This window comes from Parasteatoda tepidariorum, chromosome 2, assembly GCF_982258835.1.
Source record: "Parasteatoda tepidariorum strain Cologne lab strain chromosome 2, Ptep-v5.0, whole genome shotgun sequence".
NCBI classification, from domain to species: Eukaryota; Metazoa; Arthropoda; class Arachnida; order Araneae; family Theridiidae; genus Parasteatoda; species Parasteatoda tepidariorum.
Genome location: NC_141756.1, coordinates 50,751,740 through 50,777,727, shown reverse-complemented (window position 1 = coordinate 50,777,727; position 25,988 = coordinate 50,751,740). Strand labels below are relative to the sequence as shown.

The 25,988-nt window shown below is 25.4% G+C and overlaps 2 protein-coding genes across 3 annotated transcripts in view; one reads left to right on the top strand and one right to left on the bottom strand.

The window, feature by feature from the left end:
- The window catches only part of Mondo (MLX interacting protein mondo), a 47,074-nt gene extending 36,352 nt beyond the window's left edge, over positions 1-10,722 (bottom strand). Inside the window, exons 1-2 of one of the 2 annotated variants that reach the window (XM_016053432.5) lie at positions 10,211-10,722; positions 1,037-1,143 (exon numbers count right to left, since the gene is read on the bottom strand). In XM_016053432.5, the coding sequence (XP_015908918.1) occupies positions 1,037-1,143; positions 10,211-10,521 (418 nt within the window). In that variant the 5' untranslated portion in view covers positions 10,522-10,722. The remainder of the gene's footprint in view (positions 1-1,036; positions 1,144-10,210) is intronic. The other variant, XM_071177520.2, reaches the window with a different exon arrangement.
- Positions 10,723-11,036: 314 nt separating this feature from the next.
- Positions 11,037-25,722, top strand: LOC107440491 (P2X purinoceptor 4). The gene is made up of 11 exons (XM_016053431.4): positions 11,037-11,621; positions 12,598-12,778; positions 14,419-14,490; positions 14,582-14,660; positions 14,774-14,870; positions 15,676-15,768; positions 17,384-17,528; positions 18,894-19,024; positions 22,635-22,782; positions 23,230-23,337; positions 24,937-25,722. Exons 1-11 carry the CDS (start codon positions 11,491-11,493, stop codon positions 25,018-25,020), a joined length of 1,269 nt encoding a protein of 422 aa, XP_015908917.1. The 5' UTR covers positions 11,037-11,490; the 3' UTR covers positions 25,021-25,722.
- The last annotated feature ends 266 nt before the right edge of the window (positions 25,723-25,988 follow it).

Below are 25,988 nucleotides of genomic sequence, written 5' to 3'. Positions count from 1 at the left end.
CTGACCGGAATATCAGCTCCTGCACTTCAGAGCTCAAGGTCAAGAAAACTGAGATGGGCACAGTAGGCCTTGGCCCTCTATGGACTGTCGCGCCACTGAGTTTTGTTTAGTTTAGAGATCAATGATTTCTTGAAACTTCTAGACCTTGGATTTCTGGAAACTTCCGGATCGCGGTTAGCGAAAAATCCGGAAATCCAGATTTTCTCTAGTACAATCATTTCTATGACTATTAATAAATATTGAATCATTTAGCATTAGCATACAAAAAAAAAACAATTATAACATTAGAATATTATTATCGATAACTAACTCAATTTGAAAAATGGCCTGCCATTTTCTTTTAAATAATAAAGACCAATTAAAATTAAATTTATTTTAGCATAAGGGAAAATAATTTTGTCTTAAGCAATCACTTTAGAGGCAAGTAAATAGTCATGAAAATAAAAAGTATAGTTATAAAAAGTAAAGTAAAAAATTTAAAAACATTTCATTTTAATCTTCAACAAATAAAAAATAAATGCAACATGATATATGAAACAGTAAGACAGAAAAACTCATGAACTTTTACGAAAAACAAGGAATAGTAGCAAATAAAATCTACCGAAATCATAGATTTAGATAAAACATACAATTCAAAAATTAAAATTTAGTCTAAATGCTTCATTAATTAGTTGTTTATCACCAGTAATAACGCAAAATATATTTAAAAAGGTTAACTTCTTCTAAAATGAAAAAAAAGAGAGAGATGTTTGAAAGGCCAGTATAGAAATATATATTTCATACAGTTATTATAGAATCAATTTACCTGACTTAGAAAAAATTTATCAGATAACTATAATATGGGCATTTTAATTCAAAAATTAGGAAGACTTGCATAACTATATAAATGCTCATACTCAAACTATATAAATGTTCATACTCAATAAACATGCATTATTAGTTTCAAAATAATATTAATAATATCACTAAAATGTCGTAAACAGCATTAAGACATTTAAGGGACAAAATACAGTGTACTAAAATAGTGCACTCTTACACTGCATATGCCAAGCTCTCCAAATCATATTGTTTAGTCGTATCTTCTCTTTTAAACGAAGTTTGAGTCCTTTGAATTGTTTCCATCTTGGTGAAGTTAATTTCCCACTGTAAATGAATACAAAATAAGTTTAGCAAATAATTTATGTTTTCTATGTTTTTTAGTAATAAAAAAATACATTGCATTGATAATCAGAATCTTCTTCAAGAATAAAAGCCTAAGAAGAGAAAACAACATTATCTAAAATATGCAAATTAATGTGCAAACCATAAATAGTTAAACAAGAATCAAAACTCAAAAGAGATAGGGTATACTTTGTACTATGTAGGCCTGTAGGTGAAAGTGAAAAATAAGACTAAAGTACAAATATAGTACAGAAATGGACATGCTATAGTCTCAGTTTTCTACACAAGAAACCTTCCTCAGAGTCTAAACACCAAATGTAAATAAAATACAAATAAAGTACAGAAGTTATACAGTCAGACCTCAATATAAGGTAATCCGCATATAAGGTCACCCCGCATATAAGGTCACTTTTCCAAAGTGCCGGCTCATTGAATAGGAATTCTTTGTTACAGATTATCGAATATATGGTCAAGTTTTAAAAATCGTTATCGCTGATAAGGTCATTTTTATCTGAGGCGAGGGAAGCTCTTTTCTAACAAAATCCTATTTAACTTCCTTACCAGGCAATTACCCCTCTCTAGTTCTAGTAAAATGTTGCAGCCAACGAACAAGCTACAATTTCTGAAATTGTTTCACAAGTTGTGAACAGTGAGAACAACGACAGTGATCCTGAGACTGTAGCTGTAACCCAAGTGGAAGCCTTTAATGCAATATATGTCATACGAAATATTTTTACAAACCATGAGGGAGCAGAGGAACATTTTGAGAAGTTACAAAATCTAGAAAACATTATCGCTGATAAGGTCATTTTTATCTGAGGCGAGGGAAGCTCTTTTCTAACAAAATCCTATTTAACTTCCTTACCAGGCGATTACCCCTCTCTAGTTCTAGGAAAATGTTGCAGCCAACGAACAAGCTACAATTTCTGAAATTGTTTCACAAGTTGTGAACAGCGAGAACAACGACAGTGATCCTGAGACTGTAGCTGTAACCCAAGTGGAAGCCTTTAATGCAATAAATGTCATACGAAATATTTTTACAAACCATGAGGGAGCAGAGGAACATTTTGAGAAGTTACAAAATCTAGAAAACATGGGTCGAAAAATAAAACGAAAAACAAGACAGACCTGCATAAATGATTATTTTAAATAAGGTAAGATGTAATGTATGTATGTACAATGTATGTATGTAATTTGTAAGTAGCTTTAAATTAAAAAAAATTTTAAAAATCTGACTTTCTTTAATTTTTTACTAATTCTGTTAAAATTTATTGACTTAATATTTAATTAATGGCCGATCTTTTTCGTTTGTATTACCATTTTTAAAAAGTCATAATGTGTACTATTTATGTGCTCAGTTATGAACTGCTAATGAATCGGTTAAAAGGTCACCACGCTTATAAGGTCACTTTTGCGACGTCCCTTAGGGTGACCTTATATCGAGGTCTGACTGTAGTATGCCCATTTTTGTACTTTATTTGTGCTTCATTCATGTTGTTTTTCACTTAAAGAATCAAAACTATTCTGAAAAATGTAATCTGAAATTAAAATAGCTACTATTGTGTAAAGTAAACATCGAAACAATTCAACTACAGTAATGAACTCATGCTTAACATTGTCATATATATAAAAATTACGATTCATAGCTATTTAAAATTTTGTTTAGGGATGCATTATAAATTAAAACTTATATTACATGAAAATAGATATTGAATTTAGTATCTTAATTTGTCAGTCAAAGTTAACATATCTCGCTATAATATTTTTATTAAAATTTATCACATTTAAAAATATTCCTAATTAAAATTTTATCACATTTAAAAAGACAAATAATCTCTTAAAACTCACATTTAAAAAGACAAATAATCTTTTAAAACTATCAATTGATGGATGAAAACAGCTACATTTAGAATAATTTTTTAAAAGAATTATATCGAGTTAAACTGTTATTTGAGTTTACAGGCCTCTAAGCTAAACATTTTGAAAAATAAGAGAAGTTTCTTTTTGCTGTGCTTTTAGGACTCCAGAATTTTGCTAATATTATGGAGGAAAAAAAATTTTTTTTTTTCATTTTATGATTTACATTTCTAAAAATGAGCAATTTAACATTTTCTATAAAGTTTTAAAGCTATTATTTGTTACATTTTTATTGTAGCTATTAGAAAGTTGAAATTTTGTTTGAGAGCTTTACATAAATAGTCATTTAAAAATGATGAAAAAAAAAATTTCTAATTCAACAATTTCAAATTATACCTTCCTTCATGCAAAGTAAAAGTCAAATAAATAAAAATTTTAAAATTAATCTTAAGAGAAAGAATGGACAACTAGTCAAATCTTCATTTAGTGGCGTAGCTAAATTAACTGTTGACCAAGTTTAAAGTCAAAACGTAAGTATTTTCCTCATAATACAGCTTCATCATTATTCTGAATATTAACAAAAACTGGTTCTAAAACCTGAGAAGGGATTTTCTCTTTATCAAATATACACAAAGCAAAGCTTGTTAGAAATAGAACCAATTGAACCTCTTTACTTGCTTTGGAGATCACCTTACTTATAAGACAACCATAAAAATTAAAATCAAAACAGTTAAAAAGGTTTGCCCTATTCACTTTATGTAATGACTTTGAGCAACATATAACTTTTTATGCTCAGCATGAATATTTTTATATGGCATAGCATATTCTGAGCAATTAAGATATTAAATTAAAATGAATTTGAAATCTAACATTAAAAAATTCTTTTCAAATGTATTACTTCAAAAAAAAAATTTTTTTTTTTCTTTTAATTGGCAAGAGCTACATTCAGTCTAAATGGTAGTATCAATGCTGTTTTTTCTTGCCTATAACTTAACAAAATTGGGTCTAGCTTTAATTATAGAACTAATCTTCCTAATTTGACGAAAAGTCAACATCAAAATCGTGCATTTTGAAAGAAATTTCCAACAATTTCTCAGTTTTCATCTATTTTTTTTAAAATTATTAACAAATTATCAACAACAAAAAATTTTAAAAACATCATTATATAGTTTTATAAAACTCATAAAATTTTGCTCTTTATTAAAAACAAATTTTTTAAAAAAGGTAATTTAAAATAAACAGTTCATAAAAGATCAATAATATATTTCAAATATAAAGTTATATATATTATGTGTTTACTTAAATGAAATATAGAAAACAAATTAAAAGGATTGAATATGCCTTATCTTGTCTGGAAAATATTAAGGAAAAAATATAGATAAGGAAGAAATTATTTGTCTCCCTGTTAGCTAACAAGGTCATCCAACTGATAAGAGATCCACTAGAATACACTTATCATTTACTTATCTCTTTCACTTGATACTCACACTACTTAGTCATAATTGTCACATTTAAAATAGATTTGCTCTTTAGTTATGTTTCAATTGTTGTGTACCAAAAATAAAAATTAAACTTATTAAAAAATATTTTAAGGAATAATAAAATTAATACACTAAAAAAAAATTGAAGAAATAATAAAATTTTACTCATTAATACTGATGATTTGATTAGTAACAATAAATAGCTGGCAAAAAAAAAATTAAATTATACATAATAGTATCAAAATTTCCATTAAATAATGATTCTTTACAAAGCTATTTTAATTTAAAACAAAAAATATCTCAGAATATTATTTCATAATTATTTCCTTTTTTTTTCCGGCCTAGGTGGACAAAAAAATTTAGCTTATCTCAACTTTGTCACATTTCAAAAAAAGACTAAACAGATTAAAAAAAGAGATTAGAAAATAACCATGGCAAGATTTTTATCTACGTAACTTCAAAAAGGTCTAAATTATGAGTTACCATTTGATACATAGTTTCTTATAAAAATAGCATTATTGCATAATATAAACTAACAAACAAGAGAATCATAGTTTGAAAAAGAAAAGAAAAAACATGTTTTTCTTTTTATACAAATAATGTTTTGTTCAAAGTATTATATTATATTTTGTGTTTCAAGAAACATAATACATGAGTAATCAAAAAAGTTAACCAATCTTGTGGAATACATTGTATTTTTCTAACATAGTAATATGATTATAGCAGCATATAAATATATCAAAAAATGCATTAAATAATATTAAACTTGACATAGATAGAAGACATAAATACCTAGCAGCACCCCAGAGACTTTTTTTTTTACTTTAAATTCCTTTCATTTTTTATTTTAAAATATTAACTTAATTTTTTATTCAAAATATTATCATAGATAATTGTATATTAAATATAAACTTGTATTAATTAAATTCAAACATTTTTTTTCTTTTTTAACAGGAATTAAATTTGTATTTCCCTGATTAATTTAGGTTTCGAATTTGTTAAAATTTATAGCTTGACTTTTTTTTTAAAAAAACATTGATCTTTGTTATTATGAAAATAGGAATTCTTTCATGACTTTTTAACATTTAGAAAATTACACTTGGTAGTTTGTTAACCAATGCTGGTAGACTCAGCAACCTTCTAACAAGATGTTGTTGCAATGATACAGACCAATGACTTAGGCAGGCCATCTTGTTAATTGAAAATCTTGTAAACTGATAATCTTTTACCGGAAAACATCAAATTATTTAGACATAATAATTAATTTTAAATTATAAATTAAACCTAGCTGACACACCTTTAAAAGGACTATAACAAATTGCAAAAAAATTTATTTCAAAAAGACCATGTTAATAAAAATCAAAGGAGGCTTTTACAATGTCTTAAAATTGTTCCAAAAATAACTTAAAATAATTATGGCGGAACAACATCAACCTTATTCTAAGAAACAATTATATTTTTATATCATTGATATATTTGATTATATACTTCGGTACGTTCTGGTTAAGCAGGAATGCATTAGTACAGATCTCATTGCTAATTGCTCAACGATACCTCGTTGACATTGAAACATTTATTTAGAAATTAGCATATTTTATCCTTTCCGCCCCCCTTTATTTCTAAACTAAAACTTTATATTTGGTTCTGATTGTAGTAGCGCCAATAATGAATATCAAATGCTCTGATAGCAAATAACACCAATGTATGATGAAATAATTTTAAAAATTCAGGTTCTTTTTTTTTAACAATTTTTCTTTTTTTTTATGTTCCATTTAAAAATAATAATAATTTAGCTAGTGGGAGTTATCTATTTAGCTAACTTTATTGAATACCAGCAGAACATTTGTAATTATGAACATTTTTAGTGAAGAATACTAGGTGTAATTCTGCTCCATAGTAATAAAACAGTAAGTTGAAGCAAAATTGAAATAGCAAATGATTATAAGAAAAATAAATATTTCAATAAAAATTTTTAAAAAAAATTAGTTTAGACATTTAAACAGCAAATACAAGCATTTAAATTCTTTTATATAATTCTAGGTATAAAAAAATTATAATGGGAATAGTTAAAAAAGTCAGCATCATAAAAAAGTGTATCCCAATTTTTTATACAAATATAGAAAAATAATCATAAAATTTATCAATCAATGGTAAATCAATTTCTATAATTAATTAATTAGTTCTTTTTATTTTAACTCAGAAATAAAATAGATGCAGTTAATTTTTAATATGACAAAATGAACTAAAACTAGCAAATGAAAAACATCTCATATCAAAATACTTTAATTTAGTTAACTTAAAAGTAAATGTTCTTTTAAAATAAAATTATCTTAAAACAGTTAAGGACATCAGTTCCTTACAAAAAAACAAGAATTTTTTTTTTTTTAATTAAATTTCTTTTAGTATGTTACTTTTTTTAAAAAGCTATTTATATATTTTCACAGACATCGCAAAATAATATTTATTTACTGAAAAACTGAATATAACTAAAACTGAAATTTAACAAAATTTATTTTTAATAAAAAAAATTAAATTAGAATAACCGAAAGAAAAATTTATTAATTCTTCAAAAAATTCAAATATTATAGGAGATATTTCTGTTTCGTGATCTATCACACCAACTATAACAACCATGGATTTTAAAACTTGCAAATTTAAAAGAAAGAAAAAAAATTCTTAAATGTTTGTCATGGAGAGGCTGCGAATTATACCCTTCGAGTTAGTCCCTTTCCACAAATTTTTTTTCCCTTAATTTCTCGCAGCCCACGGTTCGAAAGTTTACAGTTTGCCAAAGTAAGCCAAGCCTGAAAAAGACCATCCAGGTTTTTTCAATGTGAGTTTCTTAATTTACTGCACTAGATCAATAGACTTTAAAAGAAAAATAATTGTCAATTATTGTCATTTAAACAAAAATTTCCAAACAATTGAAAATAAATTAACTTGATAATTTATTTTTAATTATTATATAATTCAGCTAAATTAAATGGATAAATAAATTGAAAAGCATTCAGCTTGTTTTGAATGTGTCTTTTGATTATATAAATTTGGCGTTTTCGGAATATCTAGTTTGCATTGATTTAAACTATAATTAATATCACTCTTTCTAATTAATTTCATAATTATTTTAATTATATCTATGAAGTTAATTAACATTAAATTTTTATAATTGCATTAAAATTGAGTTAGGTTTTAGAATTTTTTTTAACTTGTATATTTAAATACAAAAATTGAGACTCATAATAATTCCATATTAAAAAAAAAACAAAGTATGGATTAAATTTTTAGGAAGAAAAAAACATTGCCAAGTTTATTTGACCTATAAATTATTAATTTAAAAATTTTTTCAAGGTTTGTTCATTGATTACCTTTAAAAGAATTATTAAAACATATAATAGTAACACTTTTAATAGTTATTTATCATTCTTTCTTAATATCATTCTCTACTATTATTATGAGATAATTTCTATATTCCAAATTAAAGGCTAGACCAAAAAATGAAATTCTTTTATTATATAAAGTAACCATGTAATATTAAATTATTACATAACATTTTAATAAAAAAAAAAAACATATAGTATATAACTGAACGGTATTTCAGAAAAGAAAAAAAACATCGAAAAACCAATGTGGGTTGAGTTTTTTAAAAATAACTCTAGTTTTTTCAAACTTTCAGAAGTCCACGAGACATGGCAATTATTTTGGTATAGAACACGATATGGAAATTCTTTCAGTTTGGTAATGCTTTAGACCAGTGGTCAGAAGTAGCGCACTACAAGTAGTGAAACTATTGTAGTTGCTACTTTTTTTAGTAGTCTGTAGTGTGTTAAATTCTTTAAAAAAGTAGTATAGTGAATAGTACAAAACAAAAACAATAGTTTGTTGCAATTTCTGGCAACTACTTTAAATGTCAGTCGATAAAAGATGTAATGGGTACAAATCTCTGTGTATCCGTCAATGGATGCAATGAAAATGTCCCTGTGGTTACAGCTGAGCTTTAACAGAGATTACATATTTAAATAACGTATAACTAACATTCAAAGTAGCCATTACATAAAATAAATAATTAATCAATTTGGTCACACTTTCACATGAGAATGCACACTCATGAAACATTGATGTTATTTCAAAAAAAAGGACCATATTTTCGATATACGTAATTTCAAAGAGGAAATAAAAGAGCATTAAACAATTAAAAAGATGCAATTATTTGACAATTTCACATTCTTAAATTCAGTGTTCGCTGTCGAGAAAGGCATAAAAAGTTGAAGGCTAAATATACTTCTACAAAAAATATTTTGGTACAACAAAGTGGCTCATGTAAACATGAATAAATAATTCTTAATTATTCCCTTTTATTCAGTGTAAGTCAATTTCTTATTCAAAACAATTTCGAACATAGGCGTAAATTAAGTTCTCCAACAATGATAGTCTCCTTAAAGTAGTGAAGTAGTTACTACAATTCCAATGTAGTTTGTAGTCACTACATTTTTTTTGAAAAAGTATAGTTGTAGTTAACTACATTTGTAGTTATAGTTAACTACAAAAATAATATAGTTCTTACGACCGCGGCTTTAGATATAAAAATCTTATGCCTTCACTGATGCAAATAAGAAAGAAAAGAAAGATTATATATATGAGATATGAAAGATTCACTCAATTTTACAAGCATAAACTCTTAGTTTCAGGAAGAAAAAAAATTTCCCTTTATATTTTAAGGCTGTAGCTTACTTGAAATAAGCAGCATTAATTGAAATAAACAGCAACAAAAAAAGCTGAGAAACTCAGTCCTTTACATGCTGCCTATTTTGCTAGAGATTTTAATATTCAGTCAACCACTGCATATCACTTTGAATTTTCATATCAAAATGTTTTACAAACCAATAAAATAATTACACAAAACAGGTACACTCACTAACCTTGTTAACATTATTCAACGGGAGAAGAGAAAAAAAAATTTTAGGAGATGTAGCCTAAAAAAAAAAAAAAAAAAAAAAAAGATTAAGCTACAGAGTTGCACAGTCTGCACCCAGATCTACCATCATAGACTCAAAATTATTGTATCTTTATTCTACCTAAGATATGCAAAATGATGATCAAACGCTTTCAAGTTATTTTAATAAATGACAGACCAAGAATAAATAAAAATAATATTTTATACATATTTAAAATAGATTGATGTTCTACCATTTTAAAAGCAAACTCTATATTCATTAGTCAATTTAAAAAGATCTAACTAGTTAAAAAGAATTGGAAAGACAAAATGTATAACAGCAGTAAGTTTAGAATAAATAGCTAGAGGGATAGATAACTCATTGTACATCCAAAATACTTTACATTTTATCTTCTATTTATTAAAATCAAATTTAAATTGTTAGAATTTAATGCGCAATAGTAAGACTCATGACAACTGTTTCCTCAAAATAAAAGGAACTGGCTAATTTCCAGCAGTGGGATTAATTCACATAAAGTGGCATTATATATGCCTCAATGGAAAAAATTTCAAGAACAGAATTTCAGTTATTTGATCTATAACATTCAATATTACAATCAATCAAGTATGTGTTATTAATAATCTATATTAGATCCTGGTTTGCATGCAAATATGCACAGCAACAGCAGCAACACAAACTTTACCTCATATTAACTGAAAACAAAATTCAATATTTTTTTTCAAATAAGTGAAACAAATTCTAGAGTAAGTAATGCACTACCTGTAAGCTAGTGTCATGCATTCGAAAAGTTTTGTTAGAGATGCATCAATTGATATTGAGTGAGTACTTCGTGACCCAAAAGTGTATGTTTTTGAAGTCTCTTGGCACGCTGTTTCGAAATCAAATCCTTTAGAAGGTAACGGCAAGGATTCCTGATCACAATCTGATTCATGAACAACTAATGATGGGCTCTCATCTCCATCCTGAACTTCTGGATCGTCGATATCAGATACCATAAAATGACCACTATGAATTATTTCCTTCATAGATTTTTGATCTGCCTTTTGTCGCATTACACCTCCTGGTGGCATTATTTTTTATAATTGATCTTCACTTTATAACAGAAGACATTAAAATAGATAAATGGTATAAAGTAGAATGTGTTTGCGTCGCATTATTAATAAACATCAGACGTCGTCGACATCTTGATCTGGATGGATTGTTATTTACACGAAGGAGGTGATGACGTAACGAAATCAACAACACTCCCCCAAAATATGAGCAAAATCATTGGTCGACGAGAGAGGGCTTGAAACGGCAACAGCAAGTTTAAATAAAAAATTAAATTAAACACCGAAAAAGAATTTTATTAAAGATCCTATCAAAAGATTTTAAACATCTCATGGTTTTAAGGTAAATTCCAGCTAAAAATACGAAAACTATGAGAAAATGAAGGATTTTGATAAACCTTATTTTAGCTTTAGAAATCATAAAATTAATATTTAAATGATTTAATTGGATTAATTAATTAATCCAAGTTAATTTGGAGAAGAAAAAAATTAATCCTGCGCATGCTTATTTCTTTCTGTAACTGTAACGGTAGTACCTTACAGCAGACAACAAAAACAAAAACTATTTTTGTTTATCTATCAGTGTTTTCAAAAAATCAATCGTTTAATACACACTAAAAAGTTTCAATCCGTTTTTGTTCGTAAAATAAAAAAATAACAACTTGTTCAATAGAATTAGTTAAACGGAATGCAAAATTTGGCATATACTGCTTGTACTACTGTTTTTAAGCACATGTTTTCAAAATTTTCCACCTACTTCGTCCACAGATAGAAATAGTTTATCTTCTTAGTTTATTTTATCTTTTAATTTGGAAGTTAATCTTTGAAACAAATGAAATAAATTATCAGTTTCTCTCCCTTTAAAACTTGTGGTTCTTGCGTGATATAATCTTTTTGTTTTTAATTTTCAGCGCATAAGTACTTTGTGCTGTTTCATATTATCGATTAATTAATAATTAAGATAAATTAATTATATTTTCACATAAAAAAATGTCAACCTGTAATAAAATTGCGGATTCTTTGTTTTCGTATGAAACTCCAAAAATAGTACAGATTAAAAACCGATTTGTTGGAATCGTCAGTCGCATAATCCAGCTTGTCATAATTGGTTATATCATTGGGTAAATCATATTTTTGTGTCCGTTTTTTTTTTTTCTTTTTTAATTCACTTTAAAAATGATCAGATTTTAAGGCTTTTTTTTTCCTCTTTATATGTCCTTGTATATAAAATATCGAAATTATTTAAATTTTTGTATTTGCCATTTAGAAAATTGTCTAAGTAGCATAGCTTATTTGATATAAATATTTTTTTTTAACTTTCTTGCATATTATATTTTATTTTTACTGTACTGCCACACTACTCTGAAACTTAGGGTGGTCAATGTGAAGTTAAGATCGCTATACTATTTTATCAACTCATTTTTGTTTTGTAAAATAAATGTTTTTTCTTTCAATTTAATTTATTTATCAACATATATGGATCATTTCAAACTTAACAATATTTCAAATGCAAATTTGGAATTTTGTTTGCCAAAATTAACTAGATATTTTGAAAATGACAATTTTCTTTTTCTAGCTATCCTTCTAGTTTTTTTGTTTATTAGTTTTAATAGCAGTTAAAATTGGTTAATTTTATTTTTATGCAGTTTGCAACAATTCCCATAAGCAATTCTCGAGAAACTCACCTTTTTTATACATTGTTTTTACTCTTTAAGTGAACTATATTTCTGTGAAAGAAAATGTTACCCAGCCACTGGCTTAATACCTATAATCTACCTAATAGAGACATTTTAGCCTGTTATCTCAATAGTGTTATAACCTATAATCTACCTATTTAAGTTGTTTTAAGTCTATACTCATTTAAAACCATTCTACAATACCTGAATCACCTGTAAAGTAAGAGAGAACTCTCCAAGTATAATTAGCCCAAATTATATGAAATTTAAGTATCTACTCTTACACTTTCATTTTGACACCAATTGCAATTGAAAATATTTTATTTTTATTCACTGATCTTTAGTTTTAAAGTGTATGTCTTTTATATAAAATTATTATTTTTTCATTTTAAAATAAAGTATTATATAAATTTATTTTTAGGTATGTAATTGTTTATAAAAAAGGTTATCAAGAATTCTGTGATGTTGAGGGCTCTATCACAACTAAAGTTAAAGGAGTTACATACACAAATTTTTCTAAAAATGCGTTCAAAGAAGAAATTTCACATCCTGAATGGTATAAAAGAATATGGGATGTTGCAGACTTTGTAGTTCCACCATCAGTAAGTTTAACTATTTTTATTCATTAAACATCAGTTGCTTTGTGTTAATTCTTGTAATTAACTACTCATTAATTGAAACAGATTGTTTTCACATAGACATATTTTAAAATTTTTGTAATTTGCAATTATTTTGTTTTTTTGTCATTATTAATAAACTCTTGGTGGGTCTAGGAAATTGTTAAAAATTTGCATCATTAACATAACTTTGAGCTCAGTTTTGAAGTCAAGGAACATTCAGAATCAAATAATAGGGACATGAACGATAACAGGCTCCAGAAATATTTTATTGAGTAATTATATAATGACTAATGACACATATTAGAACAAAAAAATGACTGGTTACGTTTATATGCTGACGGATCCAAGGTACTTAACAGATCTAGCGCTGGTATTTATTGCAAACTATTTACCCAAAGTGCTCCTTGGGTCGCTATATAATCAATTTTGATGCAGGGATCCATGTAATTTACCTGTCACTATAGAACTTGAAAACAAAAACCAATGAGTTCTCAAAAGTGGTTCTCTTGATGTATTCTATATCAGCAATACAAACAATCACTGTTTTAATACTAAGATTATGAACAAGGAAATAAATAAAACTATCAAGGAAATAAATAAAACTATTGTTATAGAATGAATACCATTACATATAAATGTAGAAGGTAATGAGAAGAAATCTTCTGGCAATAAAACAAAACAACCATTCCCTAAGAAATAGCAACCATTAATCCTAATACACTTATAAAAATATGTAATTAATAAATTTAACAAAATAAATAATTGCGATTTATCTATAAAATGGAAAGGCAAATAATGGGAAAACATTCAGGACAATTGAAAGTCTCTTCGTAACCAACCCTGTAAAGAAGCAGTAGCTAATTTTAGGCCCCAAACAAGATGTGACTGCTTATCAGAACATTTATACAATATAAAAATTCTCTCCATCAAAGCATATCCAATTTGTAACTCAGGTATCTTGAACTCTGATCACCTCTTACTGTGCAAGGGACTAGATAAAGACTTCCAGGTAATCTGGAATGTCACCAAATTATATTGGGAGGCAATAACTTGCATGCATTAATTAAAGACTTGTTCTTTTCAATTTATTGTTTCAAATGTTTATTGTGGGAATGTTTATTGTTCATTTAATCTAAATTGTTGAATTATGAAACTTTTATTATTTCTTTGTTCTATTTTCTGCTTCCTTGTGATGCGGTGAACTGTCAAATTTATATGGATTGCTTTCATAATATAAGCACATATTAGGGTTGTACACCATTTACAAATGTTATATTTGCATTGCGAGTTAATTCAATGTATATAATCTTTATCTAATCTGTATTGTATATAATCTTTAATGACATAAATTTAAACTTTATTACCTCTGTGATTTTCCTTATAATTTTAAGAGAATTGAATTACAATTTGAATACTTTTTTTCTTTTTTTTTTGGCTTAAGGTACCCCTCCAAAAAATTTTCACTTCGGAGATTTTTATAATTCAATGATTTTTTAAACAATATTTAGACTTTAAAAAAAATACAAGAAAAATTTTTACTTTATAATTGTTACATAAAATTTGGTGTTTTTCAATAAATTATTCTAGTTACCATTTTAATAATTTTTTTTCTACATTTACAGGAAAATGGAGCTACTTTTATTGCAACAAATTTAATAATTACACAAAATCAAACCCAAGAAACTTGTCCTGAGGTACAGTAGTTATGCAAAAATTAATTTGAAACTTTCAAATCACAATTCTTATCAAAAAATTTATATTTTATGTTTCTTTTAATATTTTAAGGATCCTTCAATTACTGAAGCTCTCTGTTATAAAGATAACAACAGCTGTGTTGCCGGAAATGCCGTTACTGCTGGCAATGGTATATATTAAATTTTATAAATATAATTTTTTTAAAATTTTTATAATGATTTATGTACTTAAAATATGTTTAAATAATTTTAAAATATAATTATTTATGCCTTTTTTTTGTAGGTGTTATGACTGGAAACTGTGTTGAAAGTCGTATTAAAGGCACTTACACTTGTGAAATACAAGCATGGTGCCCAACTGAAGTAGATGTTAAACCCTTGTAATTATGTGTACATTTGTTTTTTTTAGACACTCTAAAAGTTTTCAAGAAATTTCATTCCTAAATGTTTTTTTGTGAATTGGTCTGGATTTCTGGTTGAGTTTTTATATGATCAAAAAATTTTCTTATTTTTAATGTTCTTACTACTGCACAATATTCTTCAAAAATTTGAAAATCTTTAAATTTTACTCTCAATTAAATATTTTTACTCTTTAACTGCATATTTTTTTTGTCGGTGTGACAAATTATATTATCTTTGACCTAGTGATGAATTTGTGACACATGTTTAGGTTTTTAATAAATTTTACTATTTGTGATTTAAAAAGTTGTTTTAAAATAGTTAATTTAAGTTACTCTGAAAATCTGAACATGCAAACATAAAATCTAAGTACATATAATATTGTCAATTCTGAAGAAAAAAAATTTATAGAGATTTTTCCATAAAATCTGATTTTTACTAAAAACTGCAGTTGCATTCATTTCTCATTCTAATTTTAATGCAAAGAACACACCATATCTATCACCATCCGTAATTATCAATTTATAAAAAGTTAATGAAAATTATTTTATAATATTAAATTTATTTATACTTATATGGTATTTTTGTATAAAATATCAGAACTGTGTGAAATAAAGAAAAAATAATTCATATCTTATTTACCTGAGAAAAAAGTAATTTTAATCAGTCACTTTTTTGCCAATGCTGACAAAGTTATGTTTGTTGTTTATAACATTACAACTGAGCCTCGTCTGATGAAAAAAAGCTTTATGATTAGTTTATTGTTTGTTTTTTCTCTTCATTTAGGAAAAATAATACAGCTGTTTTAGAAGCCAGTGAAGATTTTACTGTCCTAATTAAAAATTTTGTGGATTTTCCAAAGTTCGAAAATGCTAAAAGGTATATTTGACGATTTTCAAAAATTATGTTATATTTTTATTTATTTTTACTACTTTTACAAATGCATAGCTTTTCTTTGTTGCTTTTTTTGAACTTTCAGATTATTAGAGTAAAATCAAACATCATAAAAAAAATTTTGTTTTTTACTTTAATCAAAGGATTACATAATATGTTTGCATGATGCTTTTGACTTTTTCTTAATTATGAATTTTAATGGGATTTATGTAACATTCGTTAAAAACTGAACTCTGCAAAAAAAATATTTTTTGTATATTATTTGAATTAAATATGCAGAATGTGTTCCTTTGGGAGTTTAATTTTTATTGGATATAAATAAGTTTCGTGACTCCAATATTCTCTTGCAATTTTTTCTCCTTTTTTTTTTCCTCAGATTTAGTTTATAATGCTATTTAATTAACTTATGTACTTGTAATATTTAATGTTGTTTATATTTGTGAAAAAATTGATCTGGTTCCTATGCCATTGAAATCTACATGAAATTGAACTGATACAGATTGTGAATTTCATACAATGTTTAAAAAAGTTGGAAAGGAGATTATAAGCTGAGAATATTTTGGATCTTTAAATTTAAAAAGAAGTACTGTAGTACAGTATTCTGCAATATAAATGCAAATATATGTAAGTGTAATATGTAATGTAATGTACTTCAAATATAAGTATAGTAAATGAAGCTCTTACTCTTTTCCTACATTCAATTCAGGTAACTACCCGGTAGTTTCCCTAAAATTAATTGCAAAATAATTAAAACGTGAATAATTTTTTTAAATATTTATAAAAATATTTTATTAAAAGAATAGTTTGATTTTATAGTCAATTTAGATTAAAGATGAAACAGTACATCTGCATCAGGTAATTTTCGACTTTTATAAAGTTATTTTTTTTACTTTGAAAGATTAGAAAGTTCTATACTACTAATTCTAAAATTATATTATTTTTATCAAGGATAATTTTTATTTATATATTAGTCTTTCTTGTGTAATATTGTTTTTGCATTTATAAGATTGCCAATTTTCAAATTTCTAAATTTTTATAAATTCTTTAAGTTTGTGCTTGGTGTGTGTGTACATTTCTGAAAATAAGTACCAATATAAAGTTTTAATTCTGTTTAGATCTTAGCATTTTCCAAAATTTAAAAAGTAATAGTTTGTTCCTTTCATTTTTTAGTGCTAGTACTATTATGAATGGAACATATTTTATATCTTATTTTTAAAAAAAATATTTAAAAAGAATTTCCCAATTTTAAAAGGCTTCAAGTTTTTATTTGATGACTAGTATGCTAGGAAATTTTATGTGTACCTGTTTATGTAAAATATGTAACATAAACTACATTAATTTGCGGATAATCCCTTAAATTATTTCTAAATGTATTTAACTTTATTAGATGTTGCTGTTTAAAATGTAATTAATTCTATATTTTCAGCTTAATTTCTATCTGCTATTATAAATTTTATTTTCTTCTATCAAAGATATATTGCAAAAAATAAGTTATGCTATTCACAGGTATAATAATTTATAAAGTCATGGAGTTTTATACCTTTTAATTGATACTTTAAACTATGATAGTTGTACGAACTAAATAGTGCAATATTTTTAGACGCAATATAAAGGATACTTCAAATAGTTCTTATTTGAAAACTTGCTTGTATGATCCTGTGGAATATCCTGATTGTCCTATTTTTCGACTTGGTGATATTGTTAAATGGAGTGGACAAGAAAATTATAATGATGTTGCTTTTAAAGTAAATATTAAGTTTTTACAATTATTAACCCACTTACTGTTTTAAATGTTCACACTTACTTATAGAACTGTAGTTCAAGGAAGTATGAAGGATCATTTTTCTCCTTTTTTTATTCTAAATTGGTGGGTGATTTCAGCACATTAAAATAGAGGCTTTTTGTAAGTGCAGGAAAAATTGTAGTTAGAAAACAAAGCGAGACTTTTTATGTGCACTGCACTACCATTTGGTTGGATTAAAAAATTTATGACTTTAATGTGCTGGGCCGCCAGTGAGTTAAATAACTTAATACATATTATAAATTTAGCTAATTCATTCTGAACTGAGTCTACTTATAAAACATCTGTAATTTCATTGTATTAAATAAATAAAGATTGTTATGATAAAGAAGCTACAACAGTGTGGGGAAGAAATTATGATTGTAAGATTCATTAAAAACTATTACCTGTGTTTTTTAATAACATTTAAATAGCTTTTTGTTCTCTTATAATTAAAAAAAAGATGGAATATATTAAAAGACATTGTTGACTAGCCATATCTTTGGTTTTGGGTTAAATCTAGCTCATATACAAAAAGTTTTATATTTTTATCTGGAATTTTGTTTTAGTTAATAAAGTTAGAAATTTTTTTTCTTTATTATTTGGCTATTATAAGATAAATATGTGGGCCGGGATAGTCTGGTCGGTAGGGTGCTGGGCCCATGTCCGAGAGTTCGTGGGTTCGAATCCCGCCGGCCGAAGACTCCCCGTGTAGTAAAGTGACTGATGCAAGTTAAATCTGTCGAGTTGCAAAAGTCCTCCATGTTCCCATAACAAATCAATACCTCTGGGGGTACTGTATTAGAGATCGGTCGTTCTCTGATTCAGGTCAAAATTACGATATGTGGATGAATGGGTCCGCCCTATAAACGGGTGCGTCATATGGGTATGCCAGAAGTCGAATTCTTGGCCATAGATAGCGCCATTGGATAACAAGAACAATCGCACCCCCTCTGTCTAAACAGGCATACGTCAACAACACGATAAATATGTATAGTAAATAATACTATAAGCTAAAAATGTCTTAACTGATATATCAAATACTGTATCAAAGGTTGTCTAATTCTGTTGAAAATTAAATGTATTTTGAAAAATACATAAAAAATTAAATAAATCTGTCATTTATTTATAGAAATTTTACAAAATGTGTGATGTATATTATTAAGTGTTCAATTTGTGGAATTTATAAAAAATTTCAGTTTTATATGTTTATTGTTTTTTTTTTATTTTTTTTTTTTTTTATTAACATAAAGTTAAAACCAAACCATTGTGCAGCTTATGCTTAAATTTATGTTACGTAATTTTACAAAATATTTTCATTTTTATGCAGGGTGGTGTTATTGCTGTGGTGATTAAATGGGACTGCAATCTTGATTTTGACAAAAAATATTGTTTTCCTAAATATGAATTCAATCGTTTAGATGACCCAGAAGCTAAATTAGCTCCAGGGTGGAACTTCAGGTGAAATAAATCATTTTCACTTAATTATTAAAATTATTATTTTACTTATAATTAAATTATTTTAATTAATGTAGTGGATTCAAACCATTTCCCCTTATCTTTTGTATGTATTTTTGCTTTGTTTCAATGATTGTGACAAAAATTCTATGTTAATATCAACAGAATTTGAAAATATTTGGCCTGTTCCATAACACACAGCTTTTGACAGCTGCTTCAAATTTCTTAAACTTTTAAGAAATTTATCGTTTGTCTGCTAACGGTTGATAATAATTTAACTGTTGATTTTTCGATTAAGTCAAGTTATAATTTTCATGTGACATCATTATTTTTTTTTTAATAATAATTCTTTTCTTTAATAATAATTATTTTATCAATATTTTAAGTCTTTCAGAAAATGAAACTAAAATAAAAAATGTCGTTTTGAAACTACAATAACGTCGTTATAGTGTTGAAAAATATCTTGTATTAAAACGATAAGTTTGCTTTCTACATCATTTGTTGAACAGTGTATTAGAATTGCATTGTTTTGCATTTGAATTCTATACAAACTCCCTTATTTATAACAAAAAGAGCAAGAAAGAATGTCTCCTCTTTATTTATTCCAAACTGATTAAAATTTTAAGTTTGTTCGAACTTTTGTTTGTCCAAAAGCTCTGTTATCTAATTGGCCCACTGTTACCTAAGCTTACACAATTTCATTCATCACTTTTTTGACATTTTATCAGCTTCAAAAAAAGTACATACATAGATTTAAAAATTCAAATTCTTCAAGACATCACTTTCTCACTTTAGTGTAACATGAAAACTAGAAAAAGTCTGTTTGAATTCAATTTTTTATTCAAAAAATAAAAAATAGAATTTAAATACATTTTTTTACATTAACAAGCAGCAGCAAGAACAATGAAATTTTATGATTGTTGTTATTTTTGCTTCATAATATTATAATGTGTGTTATTTTTAAAGTTCTTTATTTTATGCATGTACATAAATGAAATATTGTTTAATTGTTTATTATTAAATTCTGAAAGTCAATTTTGACTTTCATTAAAAAATTTCTTTGCATCTGTTTTAAACGACTTCCAATTAAAAAGAAAAGAAGATGTAGGCTCTACTTGTATAATTCCTTTTTAAAAAACTTTTTTTAATAAATAAAAAAACAAATACGAACTTAAAAAATATATTCATTTTCATAGAAAAGAATCCTATCCTGATCTCAGAGAAATAATATATAATGTTTTTTCTAGCAAGAAATAAAAAGCAATTTGAAGTGTATTAACTATAAGGAATGCTTTGATTTATGTATAAATGTTATAAAAAAAATTTTTGGCAGTGAGATTACCGTGGTAATAAAATATATTCATTGCAAATTTTTGTAAAGTTTTTCTTTGCATGTAGACACAGGGAGAAGGGCAAAGCTTGTTCCCTCTAAGCGAAACAGGAACAAATCAAAAGTTTAAAAAAATTAACTATCACTTTGGAATAAAGGGAAAGTGATTTATTAAAAACAGGGTTTGTTGATTTAAATCAGCTTGATTTAAATCACGATTTAAATCATGATTTAAATCAAATGATTTTTTTTAAAAAATCATTGATTTAAATGGAAAAAAAAATTTTCTCTATATATATTGATATTAAAAGTCATAAAACAGTGTCTTAAATTTTTGATACTCTTATTATTTTCTTTTCTTAGCATTAAAATTTAATTTAATTAATTGCTGCATTAATTAATTTTAGTTAATGAAATTACTTTTTTGGTGTGTGTTAAATTCCAACACATTTGAAATTACATTTTTAAAAATGTTTTGATTCTTGAGATTGAAAGTACAGATTAAAGTAAACATTTAATGCTGTCTTAATATAGACTTGCATAGCTGTAGAAAGTAATTAATAAACATGAATATTTTTCAAAAAATAATACAAATAATGTTAATTAAAATTCTACCTTTTGAATGAAAAAGCGTGAATTAAAATCTACATCATATTTTATTGGTGGAAAATGTGTATTTCTGAAGCTTGAGGTTATGTTAAAAAGAAATTACCCTAATATGCCAAAAACAGAAAAAGAAAAAAAGAGGGCTGATGAATTCAGATGTATTTTTCCAAATATAGTGTCATTCTTCCCTTTCAAACACTTTCAAAGTCTATTTGATGCAGTAGGGTTATTAACTGGTATTTTTTTCTCATAATTTGTTTACAGTATCTTTGACATTATCAGAAATTTTGTGAAAAAAAATTCCAATGAGTAGATAGATTTTCTAACTTTTTTTTTTAGCTTAACTTTTCTATTTTGATATAGAATTAAAAATGAATATTTTAATATAAAAATATATAGATTAAATATTTATTTATTATTTGATGAATGACTACATTTATAAACACAGTCTGCTGCATTTATTTTGTCATTTTAAAAATCAAGAGGAAAAAAAAGAAATCACAATTTTAAATTAAAGTTATGGTTTGCTAACTGAAACTTTGTTTTAATAGTTAAAGTGCAGGGGTCTGTCCAAGCCAAATTTACTACCGTTTAACGGTGCCTTTACAAATTCAACTTTAGGAAAAATGATAGAATAATCACACAAAATACTTTTTCTTAAAATTTTATTTTTGTGTCTCGTAAGAAACGATAAATCCATATTTTTACTATATTTGTGCTGATTTTTTAATATAATTTTTAATTTTCACAAAATAGGTACCTCTCAGAAAAACCCAGACAGACCCCTGAAGTATTCTTTAAATTCTCTATTTAATCTAGTCTTTAAATTTTAATCATGCATTTCTTTCAAAACAGTTGCTATGTATTCAAAGCCATGTATTATAATGAAAAATTATTTTAGTTAGAGCTTCTAAAATATTGTTACAACATAGTTTTAATATTAAGTTAATTTGATTAAACATTTATAACTTTTTTTAATCATAAATTAAAGTTCTTTAGGTGTATTTGAATAAAAATCAAAAAAATCTGATTTAAATTAAAAAAAATCCGATTTAAATCAAAAAAATCTGATTCTTTTGATTTTTTTTTTTTTTAAAAAATCAAAAAAATCACGAACCCTGATTAAAAACAAGCTTTACAAAAAGTCAACCATGTTGAGTCAACATATTTGTCTAATGTAGTAATTTTTCAAAAAATTAAAATTCTAATAAATGTTGCAAAATTATTGCAATTTTTATAACAGAATGCATACATATTTGTCTTATGTAGTAATTTTTCAAAAAATTAAAATTCTAAAAAACGTTGCAAAATTATTCTAATTTTTATAATAGAATGCATTTTTATGCTAATGTCTTAACAGCTAATGAAGATTTAAAAATAGAATTCGATATCTGCTTATTGTGTGACAAGCTTGAATAATAAATTAGTTATTAAATTTTTTGAGAAATAACTTGATACGCATTTAAGAATCAAAGAAAATTTAAAAACTAAGAAATATGTAATGCTAAGTAAACTAAGAAATATATAAAAACATGACAATACATATTACTGATTCATTTTAGTACTTTGATCAAAATATGTATACTTAAAGCATACTTGTTTGTTTTAAGTGATGAAGTTTTAAAATAACATTAACTAATCAATATCAAATTATTTATTACTGAAAATTTCTTGCAGATATGCCAATTACTTTAGCGATGATAGACGAACTCTATATAAATTATTTGGTATTCGTTTAGCAATAACTGTAGTAGGACAAGCTGGACAATTTAGAATCATACCTCTGTTGCAAAATGTTGGTGCTGGTTTAGGATTACTTGCTTTGGTAAATAAGTTTTGATAAATTATTAATAATAAGAAATATAATTATTTATTAAATAAATTAATAGTTTGCAGAATTGAAAAATTTTTAAACATTCAGATCAAGTGTGTTCTTTGAAATGTTATATATTTTAAAATATGATTTTTCATAATACAGTTATCATTTCATTTTTTAAAAAATAAAAGTATTCTTTTAGGAAAATGGATATTTAAAAAACAAAGATTTTTTATAATATAATTGAATGTCTTCTAAAATATTTTTTGCATATTTTCAAATAAACTATTAAAAATTATCTTTAGAAAGTGTTTCATTATTGTTAATTCTATCAAAAACATTTTTTAACAGTGATAGTTAGCTTTAATTATAACACCTTGATTCATTTACATTGCGTTTTCTACAACAATTGTTATATTTTTGATGAAATGTTCTATCTAACAATTTTTTTTTCAGGTGGTAGTGATATGTGATGTTATAGTATTGTATTTAGTGAAAAAACGTACTTTTTTCAAATCAAAGAAATTTGAAGAAGTAGACCCTGAAAATGATCCTGCAAATTCGGTAATTTTTAATTTATTTATTTTTAAATTTTCTCTCTAATTTTTTACTACATTAAGTGCTAGAGTACGACATATGTACTAGCATTTGTAATTATGTGTCTCATTAAACTGTCCGTCTTACTCTTTACAGATAAAGCGTCAAATTTTGAATGAGATTTTTTAAATGTTACATATAGTATAAAATAATTTATAAGCTCTAGTATCAAAAATTTTGTATTTGGAATAAGTAGAAGAAAAAAACATTTTGGAAAAGTTTAATAGCATGAAATTATTTTATAATAAAAATGTTTTATTATAATTTATTAACTCTTTGTGGTTGTATTTTGCTGTTACTAAATATAATTTGGTGGCTGAGATCAGGCATGCAATTGCAAATTTCAAACATTATCAACAATTATTTTTCGAGTGACATAGTGACATTTTTGCTTGATTGTAAAATTCTATTTTTTTAACTAAGAAAAAAATATTTTTGAGTACACTCTATAAATTCATATTTCGTATACCTTACATTTTTTTTAATGTAGATTCCAGACTTAATTTACCCATGAAATTGACACATTTCCACCTGACAGCACAATTTCAGCCAAACATTTTAAACATGTTTATTAAACATTTATTCTAAGATGAATGTTAGATTCAATAATTTGATATTAAACTATAAAAATTTGTAAGATGATTAAAATGCATATGAGAATCGAAAAATAGGTTGATATTTTTCCTAAACTGCATTATTTACCACTGATGATGTGTTAGGTTTTAAAATAGACCAAGAAAAATTGGATGCCCTAATGTTTTTAGAAGAAGAAAAAATACATCATAAACCTTTGCCTAATAAAACATTAATCTGCCTGATAGGTCACCTAAGATTCTTAACAAAAATTTGAGGTAATATGTCCTAATTAAAGAATCCCACATTTAATTTTTCCTGCCAAATAAGCCTTTAAATATCATCAATTATTTTATGTAATTGTTAAATTATTAATAATAACTTTCAGCTATTTAATATTTGTTTTTCTTTGCAAAAAGTATTGTAATCTGATTTGCCAATTTTTACCATTTTATCGCATTCTTCTAGAAATATATTCTTTTAACCAATCTTTACTGTTTTCTAATGATTTTTTGGATTTTAACCTGATTTTTCATTATTAAAAAGGAATTTCTTTACTTATTAAAATAAGAATTAAAGCTTATAAAATTCCTAAAATTTAGAAGAAAAAATTTTAAATTTTTGCAATAATTTAACTTTAAAAAATGTTTTCCATGTTTATGAAAAATATTAATGGTTTTACTTTATTTATAATAACTGTTTTACACTTGATAAGTTCTTTTTCTTACCTATTTTTTATCGACTGAAGATTTTTTCGATTTTTTTCCTCTACAATTCTTAAATTACTGTTTTCCTACTTGACTTGACTTGACTAATATACATATATGAGTCAAGTAACTATAGTTACATAATTTGCATCATCTGTTTACAGAATTCATAATTTTTTCTTTGCATTTAATTTTCAAAAGCTTGAATGATCTTTTTATACATGTATTTTCTATTTAATTCATAACTATTGCCGTGAGTTACTTAGTTTTTTTTTTCCTTATATAGCCTGAAATATCTACCATTAAAATTCCTGGAGAAATTCCTGTAAGGAGAGATATTGGAGATGGTTATCAAAGGCTAGAAGATTAATTTCCAATCCAATTATTTTTCTACTGTTTTTATGAAATATTACTTCTTGGCAGGAAGAACATATCTGTGATAAAAGCTTGTGATTATTTCATTTTTCAATCAAAATGGTGGTTTTATGTAGAGTTTAGTAATTTATGAAATTATTTTGTTTTTGAATCAATTTATTTTAGAATGATAAGCCTTACGTAATTTTAATTAAATTTATTTTCTCAGTTACATTATAAAATATGTTAGTACCAAAGAGTAATATTTTTAATTTGTACTAATAATTTATACTTTAGTTTTATTTTATAGAAAATAATCCTGTAAAGCAAATTTATTAAAGTTCTATTTTGAAATTTTTTTACAAGATCACATTTCCAATTGATGCATGGGACCAATTTACTATGATTGTTTACGATTTTTTATAAAAATTTAGTGCATAATTTGATTTAGCAATGTATTAACTTTAAAAGACAATTCTCACTTTTCTCTTTCATTTTTATAATTGAAGTTTTTTTGAAAAAAGATTAAAAGTGTTATTTCTTAAAATTAGTATTATGTGTTCTATGCAAAAAAAAAAAAATCTATTTTATTAATACTCATTTTTTGGGGAGTGCATGTTCTGATTTTGATAGGTTTTGGAATGACAATTTTTGTATTTTATGTGTTGTTATCAAACTGCTTTGTTGAAGTTTACCAAATAAAATCATTTATTCTGAATAGTTCTAATGGTGAATATTTTTTAGAATGGCACATAAAAGTAAAATGAACAATTGTTAAATTTTTAAGAAGAAACAGATTTTGAATTAGTTTCAGTTTTAATAAACCATTTCCAAATATATTTAATTTAAATTTTAAAAAATTGGTGTAATTTTTTAAATTGGTTGGTGATAATCTCTACATTTAATCAAAGATTATTCTGTGTGTAGAGTTGTTAGGAAATAGTGGCACAGCTACAAAATTTTGATAAATAAGACCTGCTTCTA

Coding starts and splice junctions, on each gene's coding strand:
- LOC107440491 (XM_016053431.4), top strand. CDS start 11,491: ATGTCAACCTGTAATAAAATTGCGGATTCTTTGTTTTCGTATGAAACT. Junction 19,025..22,634: donor GCTCCAGGGTGGAACTTCAG/GTGAAATAAATC, acceptor AATTTCTTGCAG/ATATGCCAATTACTTTAGCG. Junction 22,783..23,229: donor GTTTAGGATTACTTGCTTTG/GTAAATAAGTTT, acceptor TTTTTTTTTCAG/GTGGTAGTGATATGTGATGT.